Here is a 23,871-nt window from a genome sequence, read left to right as displayed (position 1 = left end):
TAGTTGTAGTGGCACAAAATCTGTGTGTTGGCCAGGTCTTAGAAGCGTCTTTTCTCCCTTCCACCCTTCTTGAGTGTCTTTCCCCTCCTCCCCAACCATGTGTGCAGATTCTCTCCCTCCCTTTCCTGCCCTCCTCCCTAGCATCTCTCACCCAAGGTTTTTCTTTCCTTCTCCCCTGGTTTCTCCTTCCCTCTCCCTCTCCTTGCTCCTTTGGGTCCAGGTGTCGCTACCCTCCTCTCCACCTTTGCCTCAGGAGGATTCCTGTCCCGCCCCCCCAGGACTGTCGCCCATTTTGAGGAGGGAGCCTGTTGCTGGGGGAGGAAGCAGCTCAGTGACATCTAGCTTCCTCCCTCCCCACCCCCCGCCCCAGGCTCTGTTGGCTACAGCAGCCCAGCGGTGGGCCAGCACCGAGAGCAGCTCAGGGGGCAGCAGGTCAGGCAGAGGATGGTTTGGTCCAAGGGGCATTACATGGAGAGAAGCATCAAGGGGGCACATTTTAGGACACTGGGAGATGCCTTACAGCTCCCAGTACATAGAGGTCATCACCAGGGAGAAGAGATTTGGGCCTGGGTCCCCTTTCCCTAGGGCAAGTTCCTGTGGGGATGGTTTGATTGTTGCTTTTCTTAAGGCGCTGAAATATTCATATAAAGACAAAGGGAACTTTTTCAAAACGAGATCTGGGGCCGGGGCTGCCGGTGCCTAACTTTTCAGTGACACAGGTGTATCTGGGAGTCCCACCCCCCACACCTCAGTGCTGTGAGTGAACATATCGTGAAACCCTGACCAAATGGTACCATTCCCACTGAGCTATAGCACAGCTCTGCCGGTGTCTTCGCTGGCTCCGCTCCATTCCTCACTCCAAGCACTGCTCCTCACTCTGAACACTCGTTCCATGGGAGCGATGGCCCCTGGTCAGCATAGAGTGATGTCTGCTCCCTACAGCAAGAGACAAACGAAGAGGAGAAGACTGATGTTTGGACTGATAAAACGAAAAAACAGATCATTCCAGGGGGCCCAAAATAAGGTCCTGGTGTCCCAAGAAATCCCAGGAAGAACTGGGACTGTGCTGGTAAGAAAAGGACTTATGGGTTCTTCACCCTGCTGGAGTGGGGTGTGACCGTCACTGCTGTAACCCTTTGGCCTTGAGCGCCTGGGGCCACTTAGCGACCTCACACTTTTTTAGAGCCCAATAAAGGCTGCTACTGTCCATTCCTGGGATGTGCCTTCATAAGATAAAGGGGATGTAGGCACAGAGGTGGCAGCCTGATTAGTCACTGAGTGTTCGTACCACAAGGTTTGTATAAATCCACTCGACCAGCAAGTGAGGGACTATTTAATCCTTTCACGTCTCATGTCAACATGCCAAACGAGCACAGGGGGCTCTGTTCTCCCACCCGCAGCAGCAGAAGGTCAATAACCCCCTTAGAAATGTCATGTACTAAGCATCTGTATTTCCTTCTCTCCTGCCCTCCCTCTCCCTTCTCCCGCTGCAGATGGCTCCATTCACTGGCAGAGGCCTGGGAAGGAGCCGAAAGCCGATCTCCCCTTCTATCACCCCCGTGCTCCTTCCGCCGAGGTGGAGATGACGTCCTATGTGCTCCTCACTTACCTCACCACTCAGCCGGCGCCATCCCAAGATGACCTGTCATTAGCAGCTCAAATTGCAAAGTGGATCAGCAAGCAGCAGAATCCCAATGGGGGCTTCTCCTCCACCCAGGTGAGCTGTTCCCATCCCCAGCCTCAGACACGCAGGGCAGGAGTGGGAGGCAGACAGGAGAGGGCAAGAGACAGACAAGTAATCCAGGGGGAGGGGAAGGCTGACCTGGGGAGAGGGAAGGGGTGGCAGTCTCCTGGCTGTATAGTTTAGTTTAGATCATAGGATAGTCACAGCATGGAGCATGGCTACATCAGATACCCACAGGCCCAGGGGGGCTAATGAGGCAGGAGACTGGACGAGTGATGCTCCTGTGTATGGAGGACAGAAGAGTCACCCTGAGCACTCACAAGGTAGTGCAGTGCCATCCCCAGCTCCCCACAGCACTGACCCCATCCAGCCAGGCCAATTCAGCTCAGGAGCAGAGGCCTTCCCAGAGAAGCAGCAGCAGCCAGTCACTGCCGGACATACCCGAAAGGGAGGAGGGGAGCATCATCCTGAGTGACAACAAAACAGGAGGTGCCACCTACCCCTTTGAGCAGGTGCAGGCCATGCTGGTGCTTGGAGGCAGGGACCTCAGGGAGTGACCTCTCTAGACAGGACCAATCATTGGCCCCATGTTCCACCATTTCCCTGGTTGGCTTGATACCCAAAGGGCTGAAAGACTTTCTCATACTCCATTACTGAGCCTCCTGGCTGCCTCACCAGGGTCCTGTCTGAGCTACAGGCAGCTCCTATTTCACCTGGTCCTGAACTGTCCCTTCGGGGCAAGGGTGGTGGCATCTTCCCTCAGATGCCTGTGGTGGAGTGTCAGAGATCCCAAGGCCTAGGTTCCCTAAGGTACTTAGACACTTGGCTGCTTTCAGTGGGAGAAAGGTGCTTAAATACCTTTGAGGATCTGGGCCCAAGGGAATAGAGTGAATGGCTTGTGGGAGTGAGGAGTGGAAATGGGAAAATCAGGGCACTGCAGTGTAGGAAGAGCTGGTGGAGTGGGGGCTCCAGGCCCATAGAAATGGCTCATTCATCCCCTTGGGCACCTGGGCCCATCTCTTGTCTGGCAGGACACAGTGGTGGCGCTCCAGGCACTGTCCCGATATGGAGTCTCCACCTATGCCAAGCGCGGAGGAGCATCCACAGTGACCCTGCAATCCACAGGGAACTTCCAGTCCCAGTTCCAGGTGGATCACAACAACCGTCTGCTGCTCCAGCGTGTGGCACTGCCAGAGGTGCCAGGGGACTACAGAACGGGGGTGACAGGAGAAGGATGTGTCTACGTGCAGGTATGGGGCCCTGGGGCAAGTGGAGAGGGAGAGGCTGCTGCTGAGGGGAGCCCATCTCATTCCCATTGGAGATGGCAAGATGGGGTGGATTGGGTAGGGAGGGAAGGAAAAGAGAGGAAGAGATGGGGGAGAGGAGGAGAAAATAGCAAAGAGGTGTGAGGAGGAGAGAGAGTTGACAGAGAGAGTTGGGGAAGTGGGAGAGAGAGAGAAGAGATAAAGGAAAGAATGAAACTGAGCAGAAGTAAGGAGATAGAGGAGATGGACAGATGGAGACACACAGAGAACCATGTATTCTCTTTCAGACCAGCCTGAGGTACAACGTGCTCCCCAAGCCGGGCGAGGCGCCATTCGCGCTGGAGGTGCACACAGTCCCCAAGACATGTGACCGCGCCAGGGCTCAAAGGACCTTTAACATCGCCATAAACATCAGGTAACTCCCCCTCGCAGGGCCGGACCTTCCGGAGCAGCCCTAGGGCTGGGGACGAGTCATTCCAGAGGTGAGGGGAGCCCCCAGAAAAGTTGATACAAATCAATATTTTTCCAAAAATTAAATCATGATATTTTCTTAATTGCAATTGCTCTTTTCAATGTCAATCAGGTTTTGTATTTCTGTGTTGCCAGCTCTTTACTTTCTCCTGCTAAATTGTTAGAGTGATTGTTCTGGGCTTGTTTCTCTGAGACTGAAAAAGACAAGTCAGCATCTTAGTAACACCCTTAATGTGAGAGCAACACAAACTCAAACATAAAACTGCCCGGCCAGTAGCCTGTCCTCTATCTGCAACCACCACCACCCTCCCACAGAGCGAACTGCCCCCAGTCACAGCAGCTGAATGCTTTGACCCGGCCATTCTCCTTCACCAGGATTTACAGGCCAAGTTCAATCAGACTTGTGCTCCTAAACCATTTCAGTGCTTTTATAATATCCACCCTTAGATGCCAAAATATGGGCTTCGGAGCCTAAGGACAAGTCTACACTTAAAACATAGCACTTGAATGAAGACGCTCTACACCGACAGCAGAGAGCTCTCCCATCGGCGTAGTTATTCCATCTCCCTGAGAGGCACTAGCTATGTTCACAGGCGAAGCTCTCTCACCAACCTAGCTTTGTCTACATGGGGGATTAGATCCATATAACTACATCACTTGGGTTGGGATTTTTCACACCCTAGAGTGACATAGGTATAGGTCTGTAGTGTAGACCAGACCTAACTTTAAGCTCCTATTTTTGAAAGTGTGTATCAAAAAGCTCACAATGACTTAGCTAGTGTATTGAAATAACTTCCTAGTGCTAACACTGAACCAGTGTGGATCTGAAGTGACAGAGATTTTATGCTACTAAGGGAGATTTTTTTACCAAAAATACAGTTTATATATCCTAGTTTCAGGGCTCCTAAGAGGGTAAGAAGCATTCTCTTATTCATATTCTTTCCATTTGCTTGCTGCTTCCATTAGTATCCAGTACATGGCATTTGTGTATAACAAATTTCTTCAATTCTTTTCTTATTGGAGGCTGTTTATGTTTGATTCATTTCAAGGACTGTATTTCACTTTTAGCCCCTACTATCAATTAGGATCCCTGCTTTTAAGCAATTTCTGTCACTTTATCAGGTTATACCCTGGTTTATATCTTTTAACATTTCTTCTTCCTTGTGCCAGACAATTCCTATTATTGTTAGACCACAGCAATTATTTACAATGAAAACCAACAAAATCCCTTATCTTCTAAATTTGGAGGACACACTCCACACATTCTTTTATTGTACATAAGCATTTCACATTATGTATTAGAACAAGAGATATTTTCCACATATAGAATGTTGCAAGTTTGAATTTAATAATGATTCAAGATTGTCAAATAACAAGCTCAAATGAGATTATTTAACCAAAGATTAATACAGCTCTGTACAGAATACAGAAAGAAGGTCCATCTAGCCCAATATCCTGTTTTCCAACATTGGCTGGTACCAGATGCTTCAGAGGGAATGAACAGAACAGGGCAATTATTGAGTGATCCATCCCCTTTTGTCCAGGCCCAACTTCTGGCAGTAAGATTTAGGAACACCCAAGAGCATGAGGTTGCGTCCTTGACCATCTTGGCTAATACCCACTGATGGACCTATCCGCCATGAATTTATCTAATTCTTTTTTGAACCCTGTTATATTTTTGATCTTCACAACATCACCTGGCAACGAGTTTCACAGGTTGACTGTGCACTGCTTGAAGAAGTACTTCCTTTTGTTTGTTTTAAGTTTGCTGCCCATTAAATTCATTGGGTAACTCCTGGTTCTTTTGTTATGTGAAGGGCTAAATAACACTTCCTTATTCACTTTCTCCACACCATTCATGATTTTATAGACCTCAGTCATATCTCCCCCATTAGTCATCTCTTTTCTAAGCTGAACACTTCCAGTCTTTCTAATCTTTTCTCATATGGAAGCTGTTCCATACCCTTAATCATTTGTGTGGGCTTTCTCTGTATTTTTTCTAATATATCTTTTTTGAGATTGGACAACCAGAACTGCATGCGGTATTTAAGATGTGGCATAAAATGGATTTATACAGTGGCGTTATATTTTCTGTCTTAATATCTGTCCCATCCCTAACACCCCTGACATTCTGGTCCCTAACACTCTCTTAGCTTTTCTGAAGGCTGCTACACACTGAGCAGATTTTTTTTCAGGGCTCCAAGATCTTTTTCTTGAGCGGTAACTGCTAATTTAGACTCCACCATTTTATATGTATGTTGGAATTACGTCTTCCAATGTGCATTACTTTGCATTTATCAACATTGAGTTTCCGTCTGCCATTTTTTTGCCCAGTCACCCAGTTTTGTGAGATCCCTTTGTAACTCTTCGCAGTCAGCTTTGGACTTAACTATCCTGAATAATTTTGTATTATCTGAAAAGCTTGCCACCTCAGTGTTTACCCGAGCCCCGCGAGGGGAAATAGTTTAGTTTGTGTAATGACTCATCCACTCCCAGTCTTTATTCAAGCCTAATTTAATGGTGTCCGTTTTGCAAATTAATTCCAGTTCTGCAGTTTCTCGTTGGAGTCTGTTTTTGAAGTTTTTTTGTTGAATAATTGTGACTTTTAGGTCTGTAATAGAGTGACCAGGGAGACTGAAGTGTTCTCTGACTCATTTTTGAATGTTATAATTCTCGATGTCAGATTTGTGTCCATTTGTTCTTTTGCGTAGAGACTGTGGTTTAGCCAATGTACATGGCAGAGGGGCATTGCTGGCACATGATGGCATATATCACATTGGTAGATGGGCAGGTGAACCAGCCCCTGATGGTGTGGCTGATGTGATTAGGTCCTATAATGGTGTTCCCTGAATAGATATGTGGACAGAGTTGGCAACGGGCTTTGTGGCAATGATAGGTTCCTGGGTTAGTGTTTTTGTTGTGTGGTGTATGGTTGCTGGTGAGTATTTGCTTCAGGTTGGGGGGCTGTCTGTAAGCGAGCACTGGCCTGTCTCCCAAGATCGGAATCACCCTTGTCCACATGCTTGTTGACCCTCCTCAAAGAATTCTAATGGATTGGTGAGGCACGATTTCCCTTTACAAAAGCCATGTTGATTCTTCCCCAACAAATTTTGTTCATCTATTTCTGATAAGTCTGTTCTTTACTATAGTTTCAACCAGTTTACCCGATACTGAAATTAATCTTACCGGCCTGTAATTGCCAGGATCACCAATGGAGCCTTTTTAAAAAATTGGCAAATTACTTTAGCTATCCGCTAGTCATCTGGTACTGATTTAAGCAATAGGTTACGTACCACAGTTAGTAGTTCTGCAATTTCCTATTTGAGTTCCTTCCGAACTCTTGAGTGAATACCATCTGGTCCTGATGACTATTTACTGCTTAATCTATCTATTTATTCCAAAACCTCCTCCTTTAACAGCACAGACTGGGACAGTTCCTCAGATTTGGCACCCAACAAGAATGGCTCAAGTATAAGAATCTCTCTCACATCCTCTGCAGTTAAAACCAATGCAAAGAATTCATTTAGCTTCTCCACAACGTCCTTTTCTTCCTTGAGTGCTCCTTTACCTTGATTGTCCAGTGACCCCACTGATGTTTGTCAGGCTTCCTGCTTCCGAATGTACTTAAAAAAAATTGCTGTTAGTTTTTAAGCCTTTTGCTAGTTGCTCTTCAAATTCTTTTTTGGCCTGCCTAATTTTACTTTTACACTTGATTTGCCATAGTTTATGTTCTTTTCTATTTTCCTCTGTCGGATTTGACTCCCAGTTTTTAAAAGATGTCCTTTTATTCTCTAACAACCTCTTTCACTCTATTGTTTAGCCACAGTGGCACTTTTTTAGTCCTCTTACTTTTTTTTATTTGGGATATACATATAATTTGAGCCTCTATTATGGTGTTTTTAAAAAATTGCAGGCATTTCACTCTTGTGACTCACCGTCACTATTCAAGTCAGGTGGTCAGTAGCATATTCCTACTGCTGTACTCTTATTATTCAAACATGGAATTTATATCCACGGGGATTCTATGGTACAGTTTGTTTCATTTAAGATTTTTACTATAATCGACTGTTTTCTTTCACATATATTCCCTTCTTCTGTACCTGGTGGAATGCTGAGAGTGTTCATTCCCAAACTAACTTTCCAACCCTCTTTCCTTTTATACAGTGTGAGATAAAGAAACTTCTTTTTGGAGGAAAAAGTACTTTCCCATGATTATTTTTACCATGTGTTCTGTTTTCCTAGTTGCTGATGGAATTTCCTTTATGGGCCTCCATTTACCTGACTGATGAGTGAAAAAGAATCTCTAATCCAGTCATTATTACTAACAGCTGTAACAACTGAAAGTTCTTAATGAGTTAAAAACGTGTTTCAATAGGTCATTATTCCATCCATTATAGAACCCATCTGTAATAACAAATACCTCTTATCAATCACAGAACATAATTGGATCATAAGCATCCCTTATTCATTACCCAGTCTTGTTTATGATAACATACTTCTGTAGATACCTTTCAGTAGTTTTGAGGGGTTCCCTTCCCTTGCTGTCTGAGCTATATTAGTGAAGTTGGGGTAAAAACCAGAGTAAACGATTGCATTCATTCCATCATCTTCCCTTCACCCTTAGGTTAGTTTCAATATGTATATGGCAATAACTATATAGATACACAAAATGAAAAGGCTTTTGGTTAGTATATAAAACTATTACGAGAGTTTAACATACAAAAATCATAAAAGGTTAATATTTACTAGCAAGAACAATGTTCAGCTTCTAATTTGGGGTGGAAAGATAATCGTTTGGATTTCTTGGGGAAACGGGCAATTCACCCAATTTGACCTTCAATCTTACAGCCACACTTCTGGTTTGTTTAACTTACAGCTTCCCCACCCATCTCTTGGGCCACTTTGCATAGGAAAGCAGGGAATGACCCTTTCTTGATAACTTGGAGTTCTTTTTAGCTAGATTAGGAGAGAGAAAGAGGTTTTGTCCATATGCAAAGAATGAGAGATTATTTTCTAGCTGATTAACAATACTCTCGTTAGCCATTTTAGTTTCTCTACTTGGGGAGAGCAACTTGGCTGAACTGTGGGTCCATAGACAAAGGGTCTCACCTAATGTGAACCATTTTATTCCTAAGTGCATCCTATTTTGGGATAAACAGAGGTGGATAGCTTTTCTCATTTTTGAGGGCTGGAAGGAATCACTAGTTGTTAATCATTCATACCAGACCTGTTCTATATATCCCCTACAGTACCTGCTAAACAGTTTGCAGAAACAGCGCCTTCACTTCCAGTATTTTGTTTTTCTGTCTAGAAGTTCAGTCAAATTCAAATAGGATCCCCCAGCCGTAGTGGCATTTAGAAACACGAGTCTTTATAACTTAGTTCATCACAAACTGCAAATCTAAAGTAGACGTAGCACCAATACTTACATTGGTTTTACAAACCCTCAACTCTATTTTAAATCAATAATTTAAAAAACAAGTGATTTAAATCCTGATTTAAATTGTTCCCTCCTCCTCCTGCCACCAACGATGGGAGTAATTTAACTGAACCCCTTATTGGAAAGGATGCTGTCTTGCTTCAGGGACTTTCAACAAACTTCCACTGCTCCAAGGGCAGGACTGAGGGGCACTGGCAGAGCTGTGTGGGGAGCCCAGGACTGGGATAGCAGTGGGGCTGGGCTGCGGGGCAGGAAAGACAGGTAGTGGCAGAGCAGGGAGCCAGGGACCAGGACTAGACTAGCAGGAGCCAGGCAGGGTGGGAGGTGCATCAGCTCTGTGCTGAGATGTATTAAACCTTGTTTCGTTTCCCACTTGGTCTCCCAGCTACACAGGGAAACGCCCTGTCTCCAACATGGTCATCGTTGACGTTAAGATGCTGTCAGGATTCGTACCTATGAAGTCATCAGTGAGGATGGTAATGGCCCGTTCTGTGTATGGGTCGCAGCCCCCCAGGGGTATCTGCCCCACAACCCAGTGGAGTCCAGTTCCCCACAACCACAACCTCACCCAGTGGGCATCTAGGGCCCCTTGACTCCAACCCCACTCTGGCCCTGGTCAGCTCCAAACCCCAACCCCTCATTTTACCAGTGCAACGTGGCACCTCCCTAGTCCCTTGTCCAGCGTCAGACCCCCCCTTGTCTCCCGTCTCTCTGACCTCATATCTTCTTTCTGACCCTCCCCTGATTCCCCGTCCCATCCCATCCCCCTGAGCTCCCACTCAGTGACTCCCTGATAAACTGTTACACACAGGGGGAGCAGGCCCAGCTGGAGGCACCTCACAGTCTCCCCTGGAGGGGGCAGTGCTCCTGTAAGGGGAAATCAGGCTGGGCTCGCGGGGTGCTTGGGAGAGAGAATGATGAGCCCCCACCTCCCTGCATCCCTCTGTTCTCCCCCAGCTCTAACACCCCCCTTCTCTCCCCCCCCCCCCACACTCCTGAGCCCACCCTGGGCCCTGCATCTCCTCAGGGAGACTCAGACGCTGGGAGGTGTCCCTTGAGGGGTCCTGAGGTGTGATGCCATCAGACTAATGAAGCCTGTGAGCAGCACAGGGGAGGCAGTGCTCAGATCCCAGCCCTGCCCACAGCCACAGCCCTCCCCTCCCCTCAGGAAATGGGTCAGACAATGAGCTGAGGCTGCACTTGATTGTGGCCCTCAGGTCTCAAACCATGATACTTCACATCTCAGTCCACCAGCACATAGGCGGGGCATAAAACCCCCGTTCAAAGAGGCTAGCCCCCGCTCTGCTCCTTCCACCCAAAGCCCCACCCCTGCCCTGCTCCTTCTGCCTGAGGCCCCACTCCCACCCACTGGAGCCAGAGGAGCCCTGAGCCCCCCACCACAATCAGAGGAACTCCAGCTGGCCTGGCGAAGCAGCCCCAATCCCCAGCTCTGGAGGAGCTGGGAGCCCTGCTGCAGCCCAGCCCTGGGGCCACGGCTGGGCGCATTAGGGGAGGTTTGGGGATGCTTAGCCTCTCCCAGCCTGCATTATGCACTGCCCATGGGGCCACAGTACAGATTTTGCCTCTTCCTTTAAAGCAGCAGCCAGAGGCACCGACTTTCTGGTTTCCCCGAGAGTGCTTGACCCCTGCTGTGCCCCAGGCCCTGCCTACACTTGCCACCTTCCCCCAAGGACTGCCCCCGCCCTGCCTCTTCCCACCCCGTTCCACCCCCTCCCCCGAGCCCACCCTGCCCTCGTTCTGCCTCTTCCTGCCCCTGCTTCTCTCCCTCCCCCCCCAGAGCCAGCTGGTGTCATCCACAGATTTTAGAAGCATGCTCTCCACTCTATTATCCAAGTGATTAATGATCATGTTGAATAGTACCAGACCCAGGACTGAACACTGCAGGACCCCACTAGATACACCCTACCAGTTTAACAGCAAACCGTGGATGACTGCCCTTTTAGTACAGTCCTTCAACCACTTGTGCATCCATCTTATAATAATTTCATTTAGACCACATTTCCCTGATTTTTTTATGAGAATGTCATGTGGGACTGTGTCAGAAGCCATATTAAAATCAAGATATATGATGACTACTGCTTTCCTCTCCCTCACCGCCCCCACTATCCACTGGTCCCGTAACCCTCTCAGCAGGGCCGGCTCTAGGATTTTTGCCACCCAAAGCAAAAACAATTTTGGTCGCCCCTTCCCTTCCCCCCCGGTTCTTTAATTACCCCACCCCCGGCCCCGCCTCAACTCCGCCCCTTCCCAAAAATCCCCAGCCCTGCCTCCTCCCCCCCAGGCTCTCAAGCCTAGGAGGGAAGGAGGCGGAGAAGCGGCGCCCGCGCCGCGGCCACTCAGAGTCTCCCCCCCTTCCCAGGTTTGAGAGCCTGGGAGGGAGGGGGAGCAGCGGTGCGCGAAACAGCTGTTTCGCGCGCCATGGCAGCAGCAGCGGAGGTGAGCTAGGGCAGCCGGGGCACATTTTTAGGGGCTGCATTCTGGCGCTGGCCATGCCACCCCTACAAATGTGCCGCCCCAAGCACCAGCTTGTTTTGCTGGTGCCTAGAGCAGGCCCTGCCTCTCAGAGAAGAAACTGAGGTTGGTTTGGCATAATTTGTTCTTGACAAATCCATGCTGGCTTTATCTTGTAATCCTGTTACAAGTTGACTGTTTAATAATTTCTTCTGCTATCTTTCTGGGTATGAATGTTAGGCTGACTGGTCTATGAATTCCTGGGTCCTCTTTGTTCCCATTTTTAAAGATAGATACTCTGTTTGCCTGCCTCCAATCTCCTGGCAAATCACCCGTCCTCCAAGAGATCTCAAAGATAATTGCCAACAGTTCTGAGATTGCTTCAGCATCCCATTCCTTAGGGCTCTGGGGTGGTTCGAAGGGGGCTCAGTTACATCCTGCTTCTCTCTCTTTACCGCTGGCAGCTGGAAGGACATCACCACATCCACCGCACAGAACTGAGCACCAACCACGTGCTGCTCTACATGGAGCAGGTGAGCGCTCACAGGGAGCTGGGATGGGCCAGGGAGAGTCACCCCCTGACATACCTTTGATAGAGGCACTGAGCGAGGATCTCTCGGGTGTTGGCCGGGGAAAACAAACCCATGTATTGCTGCACAGCTGCTGCTGCTCCCCAGCATTTCTGTGCAGCTCTTCCTGTTCCCCCCCAACATATAGAGCTGGGGCCTTCCTGTTCTCCCTCCAGCCTATGGGTACCAGGAAGAGCAGCTTGTACCTGGGGGATAGGGATCGGGGCGGCAGGGCTTCTCCCTCAGGGCCTGAATCCCTGCCAGGTCCTGCAGCCAAGGGGGACAGATGCTGGACCTGCAGAATGAGGGGTGGGGAGATGGGGAAGGAAAGGGAGAAGTGGCTCAGAGTTGCCTCCTGAGTCTCGTCTGTTTCCCCCACACACACCCCAGGTGAGCAATGTGACTCAGAGCTTCTCCTTCGCGGTGGAGCAGGACTTCCCCGTGCAGAGCCTGAAGCCGGCACTGGTGAAAGTCTACGATTACTACGAAACGGGTGCGTGTGGGGCAGTGCTGGGGGGACGTTAGCCCCCATGGGCCTGTCACAGGGAAGGAAGAAGCCACAGTCAGAGCCACAGGGGACCCGCTGGGCTCGGGATTGTGTTTGGCCTCGTTCTCTCAATGATCCACCTCCCCATTCCCGTGCTCCTTCCTGAGGGTAGGAACAGGCCTGGGGCTGAGCTGGGAACCTCACGCGAGCACTGCCTGTTCAGCGACTGCCCACGCAGTTTCAAGGGCAAACCCCATTCCCTTCTCCTCCTGCTTCCGACCCGAATGGCCCTGCCGCCACCATCCCTGACACCGGTTTGCCCCACGCAGACAGCGTCCCCCTCTCATCTCTGGACACAACAGGCCCATCTCAGCAGCGTCACCCCTCTCCCAGATGAGAGTGTGGGGCACACCGGGATTATGGGCGAGGGATCATATTCCACTGGCCTCATTCTCGCACCATGAGCCCCAGACCCCTCCCGCACTGTAGAGGGAAGGTGCCAACCCAGGTGGGTTAGAGCCAAAAGGATCTGGGAGTGTCCTGGGTTCAGATCCTGCCCTGAGATCCCAGCTCTGGGTGTGACCTGGGGGAGGCACATTCGCTCCACCTCCCCAGCTAGGACATCGGGTGACAAAACCAGAGCCCAACGGCAACCCCGGCGGTTGTGTGTCAGACGAGGTGCAAACGGCCATAGGGCACCTGGCACAGACCCGCTGGAGATGCCTGTTGCGCTGTAGCCTTGGGGTAACCTTTGCCTTCCTCCCCTGGAGCCCAGATGAGGTTCCCCCAGTGCCCCTGGAGACAGGGCTCCCTCCCCTCCTGCCTGAGATCTCTGGGGCGGTGCCAGCTCTCTGCCGCAAGGCCTGCTGGAAGTGCGAGGAGTCCTGCTTGGGTCTCACACAGCCCTGATCACATCTCCCTTCCCTTGTGTCTTCCAGATGAATTTGCCATCGCTGAGTACAGTGCCCCCTGCAGCAAAGGTAGCGTATGAAGAGCCATTTCCTCCCCTCGTCCTGCTCACAGCACCCCCGGATCTACTCCCCACTGCGAGAGCTCAGCTCCAGGCAGTGCATCCCCGGTGCAGTCGGAGCTGTGGCTTTTTCCCCCTGCACAGGGGTTTGTTGCCTGCACTGATGGCGTCTTTGCTTATTCCGGGGGACAGATGCTCCTTTCATCCCTCACTTCACACATCTCCCTGCTGCAGCCTCTTCCTCCTGAGCCGTATTGAAACTGTGTCATTGCAGTGGTTTATGAGAGGCTCTTCCAGGGGCGGGGCGAAGGCTCCAGCCCAATCAGAGCCAGCAAGTCCCTGCCATCTCCCTGGGTCACTTGTCTGTGTGACGTTTTCAGAGATGGGCTGTCCCGGCTCAGATCAAATAAGAACCTGAGGCCTCTCAGCCTGTCCTCTAAGCTCAGACTCCTTGCACCCCCCTTTCCCCAGCAGCTGGGTCTGAACTTCCTGCTTCTGGGTAGGATCAGAGGAGCCGAAATATCGGTGACAGGGAGGATCAGAGAGTGAATGAAAGAACCAAAGCACAGGAGAGCCAGACAGACAGAGGAGGGGAGGGTCTCCCAGCAGCAGGACTCAGCAGAAGCCTCCTTTTCCCAGCCCTTGTTCTGCAGGTCTGAGAGGCCCAGGGAAGGATCTCAGCATCCAGGGGCTTCTCTGGGCTCCATTCCCCCTGGTGCTGATCCACAGGCAGCTGCTCAGTCCCAGTGCAGGGAGCTCCCTTCCCTCCCCTGGGAACTGCTGGCTCTTGTGTAAATGGATTCACTCCAGTCTGTGCTGGGTCCCATAGGAACAAAGGGGCGTGGAGAGAACGTGCTCCTCGGATCCACACCTCGCTCCCGAAGTCAATGTCCGAGCTGAGCCTCAGCATGTCTATGGCACCGAGTATCTTGTGGCCCCACGTCCATCCCAGCTGGGCTGTCTCCCTGCCACATGACTGCTCTGCAGTGTCAGACACAGCAGGGATGGTTCCAGCCGGACCCTAGGCTGACACTGCCAGCGCTGGATCCTGTGCTGCAACTCCCCAGTGCTCTGAAACACCCTGTGTGGAGGCAGATGAAGCATGGCCCTACCCCTGGTAGGGAGAGGTCAGGGCCCTGGCTGTGCTGTGCTGTGCTGGAGCAGCCATGCTCAGCCCTGGATGTGTGTTGCTGGCTCTGTATCAAGGTCTAGGGGAGATGTGGCAATTCTCTTCTCTAAACCCCTCCTGTTCCCACTCCTTTCCCCCTCACAGTGGGAGCCGAGCAGAGCAACGTGTGAGGGATGGAGTCGTGTTCCGAGCCTCCCGCGTCCCACCTGCTTAGCCCCTGCGCAGGCCGAGGTGGATGGATGGAGCAACAGAGAGAAAACAGCAGCAAAAAGAGGGAAACAAACATTACAAATAAATGAATTCACCAACCTGACCAATGGCTCCTGGCCTCTCTGTTCCCAGCCCCCTTATCCGTGTTCAGCCCCAGATCACAACTTCACCCAGGACTTCTCAGGTCCAGGTGTGTCCCATCCAGCTAGGGCTCTGCCCTGCGCAGCCAGCCGGGGGAAAGGGTCTGTGGGAAAAGATCTGCTAAGCACCATTGTGTCCAATAGCCCTCACCTTTTCCAGCTAGCGACTAGTGCGGGATGTTCCTTACTTGTAAACATGAACTGTGGAACTGTAGAGTCTCTCTACCCACTACAGGTTATAAACAGAAATACTCAGCTATGAGCCGGGGCCTGATACAGCTAACATGTAATGGGGTCTCCTCTGGCTGAAGTGGTCGAGGCCCATGCGGAGCTGCTCCTCCCCAGCCCCTCTCCTCCCCCTCCCTCCTGCGTGGAGCTGCCCCCCCCCACGGTTCCTCTCCCTCCCCCCCCCTTTTATACATGGGTATAGTGAAACACCCAAAGGTTAAGTGACTTGCCTACAGTCACGCAAAAAGTCAATCAAGTATCATTGCTAGTTAGAAAACTCAAGAGTCCTGCCTGCCAATCTCCAACACTTATGATAGAGATTGTTTTAATAAAAAAAACCCTCATGTCTCAGCTATTACAATATTCAGCACTTATGCAGAGTTCTCTGCCATAATGTTGTATTATGTGTACAGACCCCTGCAACTATCCACACTCACTCACCTGAAACCACAGGCTCTAAAACTACTGTCACAAGTATCAGCAGGGTTATTAATTCAAAACCATACAATTTATTGACAAGATGACAACTTTAAAGATAGCCACCTTTTAGGTGCATTGAACCACTTATTTTCATTCATATTTAAACCTGCCACCCCTGATCCTGCCCTGCAGACCTGAACTCCCAGCATTCTCAGGACACATGCTGATCCCTAGTGGCCACTGCTGATATCCAGCACCTCCCTCCTCTCTTAACCTGTGAGTCCCTCTCTGGATTGGAACTGGACTGGAACCAAAGACCATCTTGGAAGCAACATTACCAGTCCAAGCAGTCAAAAATCATGAGTTAGACCCCCCAGAATCACAGGCTCTACCGCCGCCGCTTCATTCATTCTTCGGCAGTAATTTGGCAGCAGACCCTTCCCTCCAAGAGGGACTGAGGGACCCACCGCCAAATTGCCGCCGAAGAGCCGGCCCTGGGGTAGGGCACAATTTTATATTCTTGCCTTGGGCGCAAAAATATCTAGTTACGGCTCTGCAACCATGTCAAATTTTGGTGGTGCCCAGACCCCGCCCCCACCCAAATTCCACCCCCTCACCCACCCACCCAAGGCTCTGGGAGGGAGTTTGGGTGAGGGAGGAGGTCTGGGGTGCAGGCCCTAGGCTGGGGCAGGGGATTGGGGTGCAGGCTCTGGGAGGGAGTTTGGGGATGGGAAGAGGTGTGAAGGGAGGGGGTTCAGGTTCTGGGAGGGAGTTTGGGGATGGGAGGGGTGCAGAGGGATGGGGTGCAGGGGTGAAGGCTGTGGGTTGTGGCTGCAGATGAGTGGTTTGGAGTGTGGGAGGGGCTCAGGGCGAGAGTAGGGGTGAGGGCTCTGGCTGGGGCTGGGAATGGGAGGTTTGGGATGTGGGAGGGGCTCAGGGCTTGGGCAGAGGGTTGGGGTGTGGGGGGATGTGGGCTCTGGCTGGGACTGGGGATAAGGTGTTTGTGGTGCTTGAGGGGCTCAGAGCTCGGGCAGAGAGTTGAGGGTGCAGTGGGGGGTGAAAGCTCTGACTGGGGGTATGGGCTCTGGGGTGGGGCAGGGCTGGGGATGAGTTTGGGGTGCAGGCCGGCTGCTCCAGGACAGGGGCCAGAGAGGAGGACTCCCCCCAGCCCTTTCCCTGCCGGCAGCAGCAAGCTCTGGGGGAGGAGCCCCCCTTTCCTACCCCCCCCAGCAGCACACTCACCCCCACCACTGTCACTGCATGTGCTCCTAGGGCCCCTCTCAGGTCCAGGAATCTCTCTTGCCTCCTCCGTGGTGGGTGCCAGGGGGTGCTGTGTGCGCCTCCTCCCCTGCTGTTGCCCCTGACTAGCCTCACTGGGGGTGAGGGATGGGGCTGCCTCCTTGCCCAGCATGGGGCAGGAGCAGTGACTGTGGTCTGAGGGGGAAGGGCAGGCTCAGAGTCAGTCTGCCCTGGCAGTAGAGTTGGGGGCACTAGGACCCAGCGGCAGCAGTTGCTGCAGGGAGGCAGCATGGAGCTGCAGGGGAGAGACAGTGACTCTCTGCTCAGGGCCCCGGGAAGGAGGGGGGGGCAGCAAGTCGGGGCCGGGGGACACTCGGGGGAGGTGCGGGGGGGCGGCTGGGAGATCACCCTAAATATCTCTGTGCCAGCAGCTTTTTTTTTTCTCTGCCGCTTTCTGCGCCCCTCAGCTTTGGGCACCCGAGGCAAGTGCCTCACTCACAGGGCTGTAGCAACCCATTAGGGACCTAGGCGGTCGCCTAGTGTCACGGAGTGTGGGGGAGACCAGGCCCTGCACCCCCGGCTTCCAGTGATTCACCGTGACTCTCAGCCAGCCAGTTGAACAGAAGGTTTATTTAGACGACAGGAACACAGTCCAAAACAGGTCTTGCCGGTACTGACAACAGCACCCTCCCCCTTTAGTTAGGTCCATCTGGGGGCCCCAGGGAGGTCACAGCCCCGTCGGGTCCCCACTCCCCATCTTCCAGCCAGCTCCCAAACCTCCACACTCCCTTCAGCCTCCTCCTTTCTGGCCTTTTCCCGGCTCCTCCCCCAGCCTTTGTGTCTTTGTCCAGTTTCCCGGGCAGAGGTGTCACCTGGCCTCCAACCCCCGTCCTGGGTTCTCATGTTACATGCTCAGGTATCCTCCCTTCCTCAATGCAGGCAGCCCCAGCAAAACTCCCCTGCAACCTTCCCAGGTCAATACTCCCCACTCAGCATTCAAATAACACATCAAGAACATTCCCACTTCGTCACATCTAGGGCGCTACAATTTGGGGGGCGGCAACCGCGGTGGTATTTTGGCAGCGGGACCTTCCGCCACCTCTGTGGGGGGCGGCATTTCGGGGCGGGACCTTCCGCCACCTAGGGCGGCAGAAAAGCTGGTGGTGCTCCTGCTCACTCGCCTCGCCCTTGTTACGGCACTGCATGGTTGTGAGCCACTCCAGGCAGCGTGACAGATGGGGTAGTGGTAAGTTGGTGTGGAGTTGGCAGAGACTGACATAGAATTGAGTGTCCTTTCTGGACAATTTCAGCACCCAACCTGTAAGTGGGAATTGCAGCCCTTGCATCCACAAAAAAAGGAACGGCAAATGTCACGAGAAGGAGTAAAGATTCTCCATAACTAGTCCAGGATTCTCAACCAAAGCATCAAACTCCAGCCTGAAGAAGAATGCATGTTGTTATTACATAGGAAGAAGGACGTCTCTTCTTGTGAGCACAATCAGAGCCTGCCTGCTCTTAACATGGCTTTATCTGAACTGCAGTGAGTGTCTAATAAGCTGGCTGTTTGGTTAGAGAAGGTGTTTACTAGAAACCACCATCCTTTCTCTCTCTTCCTTCCTCTGCCCATGATTACATTTTCACTTCTACATCCAGGAAGCTGGTTTGTGGGGAAGACTAAAATAGCAGCGGTTTCCTGAGCTGTGATTGCTTTTCAACACATGACAACTGGAATCCAAGCATCCTGCCAGCCATAGGTACTGACTCCATGGAAAAAAATTAGTGGGTGCTCAGCACCCACCGGCAATAGTGGTGCTGCGGCCCCGGCCACGGATCAGCAGTTCCAGGGCAGCCCTGCCCCCACTGATCAGCTGGTAGGCGACTGTGCTTATCAGCTGTTTGGCAGGCTCCCCTGAATGCAGCCCTGCCCCCCATCAGCTGTTTTGTGGCCCCTGAACTGGCTGCAGCAGGGGCTGACCCAGCCCTGCTTCAGCCCTCAGTGGGGAGTGGGGCCTCCAGCAGCCTCGGGGAGCTGCTCCAGCCAGGGTTAGTGGTAGGTGAGCAGAGAGTGCAGGACTCCCTCTGCTCTGCAGAAGCCTTGCCTAATCAGCAGCAATGAGATGCTGCTCACGTGGGTCGCCCTGCCTCCTACCCAGATCTCCTGGGCAGTCTCCAGCTCCCAGCCTGTTCCAACTGCAGGCAGCAGTAGGTGAGTCTCCTTCCAGGCAGAGGAAGCCTGGGGCTTGGAGTGGGTGGGGTCCACTGCAGTGTCAGGAGTCTACCATGGGTGCAGTTTGGGGGGCCCATGCGGAGTCACTGCCACTGCCTTCCCCCATTTCTGCGAGGGCTAAGCTGCTCTGCCTGGGTGGGGAGGTGTCAATCCTTGGGGGTGCCACTTAGGGGGCAAAAGGGGGACTGTCCTAGTCCCCCAGGATAGTAAAAATTTGGGGGAAAATTTGTCTCTCTCATTCCTTCCTTGCACACATGTATTCTTTATCCAAAATACTCAATTGGCACTGAAGTTAAATAGTTATTAACAAAATCAGATAGAACACAGAGTTTTTTACCCACAAAAGCTTATTCTCAAAAAATGTGTTAGTCTCTAAGGTGCCACAAGTATTCCTCATTCTTTTTGTTCTCCTGTTGTAATTGATTGACAATTGCTTGTTAAATGATTGTAAATGCTAATCTAGACCCACACATTTGCAGAGTATCAGGACATGGGGGCTCAGCTTGGACAAACCACAAAACTTGGTGGTCCAGAACAAACATTTGTGGAGAGCCTCAGTTATCAACATAATTAGCATTTACAATCAATTAGCTAAAATTATAACAAGGCCACCAATTCTAGTCTAGACAAAGCCAAAGTATGAGTACTCCAGGCTAGACAGGACCTAAATTTTTAATATAAAAGGAGGCAACATAAATGTATCTTCCCTACCCCAAAAAACCCAAACAAACAAACATACAAACAAAAAAACCCACCTAGACCCCCAAATCATTATGCCTTCTTTACACAAGAGAAGAAAATCAAACAATGGCCCAGTCTCAGTTATTGTTCCTTTTATAGATCACCTTTAAAAATGAAATTATCCTTTACATTCCTAATTCCTCAAAATCAGGGTAACTGCTGACTTTGTGGGACTGGAGCTAGATGTGGAAATGTGTCTGTTTCCACCATGGCATGTACATATAGAATAGAGTGCTGGGAGCATGACATAATAGGTTAGGGTAAGAGAAAGTTGATTAGGGGAAAGGCCCTTAAAAAAACCTTGTCTTGAAAATAGCCACATGGTTGGTTTAGTAGTCAAGATTGTTTTATGTTGTTGTCATAAATATAGAGGGAAGGGTAGCAACCTTTATGTATGTAGTAGCATAAAATCCCTCCTTGGCAGCTGTACTGGATTGCTTTACCTGTAAGGGGTTAAGCAGTTCAAATAACCTAGTTGGCACCTGACCAGAAGGACCAATGAGGAAAGAAGATACTTTCAAATTTGTGGGGGAAGGATTTGTTGTTGTTCTCATTTGTTGTTCCCTCTCCGGATAGAGGGAGAAGCCAAGCAGGTACAATATCTCCTGAAAATATACCTGGAATAATCCATCTAAAATCACAGAAATTGTAAGTAGGACAGGAAATGCGTTAGGTTATCTTTTGTTTGGGCTTGTGAATTTTCCTATGCTACAGAGGTAGTTTTATTCTTGTTTTTGTAACTGTGAAGCTGAGCCAGAGGGGAATCCTCTGTGTTTTAAATCTTTGTATTACCCTGTAAAGTTACCTTCCATCTTGATTTTGCAGGTGTGATTCTTTTACTTTTTTCTTTATAAATAAAGTTTTTCTTTTAAGAACCTGATTGGTTTTTACTGTCCTGAAGACAAAGGGTCTGGTCTGTGCTCACATTGCTAAGGCAATTGGTTGGTATATTATTCTCAAGCCTCCCCAGGAAAGGGGGTGAAAAGGCTTGGGGTGATATTTTGGGGGGATCCCTATTCCAAGTGACCCTTCCCTGAATTTTTGTGTAAATCACTTGATGATAGCAGCAATACCATCCAAGGATAAGGAAAGGAATTTGTGCCTTGGGGAAGTTTTAACCTAAGTTGGTGGACTATAAGCTTAGGGGGTCTTTCATGTGGGTCCCCACATCTGCACCCCAGAGTTCAGGGGGGTGGAATCCTGACACAGTCCCACTAAAAAAATTAGGCAACATCCACATTTTACACTTCTTATAACTTTTTTTTACACATACTTGGGGACCAAACTATGGCTCTGATCCTGATATTACTCTCTTGGGATCAATCGTGGATAATTTCCACCATCCACTTTTCTTTTGGGAAAGCAATAATTAAAAAGCTATTATGGGGCTGGGGTAGAATTTATGGTGCAAATTTAGGTCATTTGATCAAGAGGTTTCCAATATATATCCCCCCCCTGCATTATGAACTTCTATTAATTTTCAAAGTACTCTAAAATCCACATGCATAATGAGATTATCTAGGATATTTGTATGCCACAACAGGGGCAATGGGGCAAGTTTGGAGTAATTTGGTTCAGGCATTCCTCAGATACTTCCCCCCCCCCCCTTAAAAATATTTTAATATTCCAGTTGCTCTAAAACTGATATGTATAGTGAGATTACCTTGAACAATGGTATTCCACAACTGAAACTGAGGTAGAGGGGAACTCCCATTGCGATGAATGGGTCATTTCACACCACCCAGAGCTATTGTGTTAGACTAGTCATCTCTTTGGTGTGTCCTAATTCATCTGAGCACACTCCACTGAGACGAATGGGCCATTCCACACATCAACAGCTCTCCTGTACTGCAGAGGGCTACGGAGAGCCCCTTCCTTTGCACTAGCTCCCTGAAGTGGATACAAAGCCTGGGCTCCCTGCTATTCCTCTTGCAGCCTCGAGCCGGTAGATGTGCTCCTAAAAGCCCATCAGTTACCATCCTCCTTTCTTCCCAGGGCCCTTCCAGCCCTACCGCGGGCATGGTGGGGCCAGGAGGAGGGCAGAGCTGGTAGTTAACGTGACAGATCATCATTCCCCTCCCACAGGTGCCCTCCAAACATGCCCCCTAACTAATGCCTCTTCCTTCAGAAACAAGGGAAATTTAACTGCCCAAAAACATGGTTAACACAGGCCTTGTTTACACTACAGCGCCTTTGCCAGTATAGCTATCCTGGCAGAGTCCCTCCATAGAGACATGGGGTAAGCTGACAGGAGTTCTGTCAACATAGCTACATTACCTCACCAAACAACATTAGCTAAGTTGACACCATTCTTCTCATAGCATAATTGTGTCTACAGCAGGGTTTTTGCTGACATAGCTATGTCAGCCAGGGGTGGGAATTTTTTTTTTTTTCTTCACGATTCTAGAGGACATAGATATGCTGGCAAACTTTGTAGTGTAGATTAAGGCCTTCAAAGTTAGGTCAACATAAGTCACCTTTCGTCAACCTAGTTGTGCATGAGGCTACACTCAGATTTGCCTCCTGCTGATGTAGGTGCCCCGTTATAGTGACACAGTAACACCACCTCCCCAAATGGTGTTGAGTCATGGTCGACCCTACTGTGGTTGACACAGTGCAAGTATAGACATCGCAGTCCTCCAGCAGCTGTCCCACAATGCCCAACACTGACCGGTCTGGTCACAATTGTAAATACCAATTCCCAGGGGTCACATACAGCAGAAGCCAATTCCCCACCTTTAAAAAGCCCACATATGTTTGGAATGATTGTCCAGCTTGGTGAGCACACCTAGCAGCTCTCCGTGGCTGTTTGCAACTGCCCAACTGATTGTGCTGGCTACAGATGCGCCTCACACAGGGAACAGAGAGGTTAGGAAAACCATGTTCACCAGACCTTAACACCCCACAAGGAACGCCCCTCCCTTTGAAATAGATAAAGATACATGCTAAACAATACATTCATTCAACTCGCCATAACGTAAAACCTTAACTTCTGGCCTCAGCAACACTAACATATTTATGGCTGATGCATGTAAACTGGCCATATATGCGACCATGGGGAATACATGAGACTCACTCCTGCTTGCTTAGTACCCTCTTCAACTCAAGAAATGTGTTTCAGATTCCTGCTGGCACTGCCAGTCTAACCTGCCTTCTCTGGCTTGTCAAATTGGGTTTATAACCGCTGGTGAACCACAGCGCCACTCGTTAGACTGCTTCCCAGGCTGGTGAACCACCTGTGGTTCATTAATTATATACCAGTGTAACTCCACTGATTTCACTGGGGTCACTCCAGATTTACACTGCTACAAGTGAGGAGAGAATCGGGCATAAGTGCTGAGTCTATGGGTGCTCCGGGGCTCAAGCAGCCATGGGGAAAAAAACAGTGGGGATGGTCAGCACCCGCCAGACACAGCTGGGCTGCCGTTCAGCTGTTTGGCAGCTGGTGTGGAGCCTCGGAGGAGAGGGCGGAGCGGGGAAGGAAGAGGTGGAACAGGGCAGGGCCTTGGGGTGGAGGAGCGGGGCAGAGCCTTGGGGTGGAGTGGGGGTGGAGCACCCACTGGGAAAAATAAGTCAGTGCCTATGCTGCCAGCTCAACAATACTTAGGGCTGTAATGTAGATGTGGATGGGCACATTTTGTGCATGCATGTGTGCGCACATGCCCCATCTCAACGCTGAAATCCTCACCTCTGCTTCCCTTACTTCTTGGCTGCACTATTCCAACTCCCTTCACCATGGCCAGCTCATGTTCCCGTTTTCCAGACTGCTGAGACCCAACTCTTCACACACACCATACTCATTATATGAGTAAAACACTGTTTTTCCCCACTGCCAGTGCCACAAACTTCTCCAAACTTCCTCTGAGAGCCAAGATGGGCTCTTTCCTTCATCAGCTGCAATGGAGACCCAGCAGGAGAAATTCTGCCCCCAGGGTCTTCACATCTCCCCTCAGTTACACCTGCACCACGCCACTGACTGCAAATGTCATTGAGGAAAGAGTTTGGCCCTGCAACTGAAGCTTAGGCCAAGATCATCTCCAGTGCAGGAAACCGGATAGGAAACCTCAGAACTTCCTCAGGATTGTGCCATCAGGGAAGGGTCTGTTCCCTGCCTGCACAACTAAACAGGCCCATGTGATGCACAGATCTTCACAGATCACAGGCACCAGGGCTGATCCC

General features: G+C 50.4%; 1 protein-coding gene across 2 annotated transcripts in view; it reads left to right on the top strand.

The window, feature by feature from the left end:
- The window catches only part of LOC128843505 (alpha-2-macroglobulin-like), a 58,739-nt gene extending 43,939 nt beyond the window's left edge, over positions 1-14,800 (top strand). For both annotated transcript variants that reach the window (XM_054040376.1, XM_054040382.1), the window contains exons 29-36: positions 1,494-1,717; positions 2,716-2,934; positions 3,237-3,364; positions 9,246-9,336; positions 11,797-11,865; positions 12,292-12,394; positions 13,327-13,368; positions 14,632-14,800. In XM_054040376.1, the coding sequence (XP_053896351.1) occupies positions 1,494-1,717; positions 2,716-2,934; positions 3,237-3,364; positions 9,246-9,336; positions 11,797-11,865; positions 12,292-12,394; positions 13,327-13,368; positions 14,632-14,657 (902 nt within the window). In that variant the 3' untranslated portion in view covers positions 14,658-14,800. The remainder of the gene's footprint in view (positions 1-1,493; positions 1,718-2,715; positions 2,935-3,236; positions 3,365-9,245; positions 9,337-11,796; positions 11,866-12,291; positions 12,395-13,326; positions 13,369-14,631) is intronic.
- Positions 14,801-23,871: the final 9,071 nt, after the last annotated feature.

Source organism: Malaclemys terrapin, chromosome 1 (genome assembly GCF_027887155.1).
Source record: "Malaclemys terrapin pileata isolate rMalTer1 chromosome 1, rMalTer1.hap1, whole genome shotgun sequence".
NCBI classification, from domain to species: domain Eukaryota; kingdom Metazoa; phylum Chordata; order Testudines; family Emydidae; genus Malaclemys; species Malaclemys terrapin.
The sequence above is the reverse complement of the archived record's forward strand: the minus strand, read 5'-3'. Positions and strand labels throughout refer to the sequence as shown.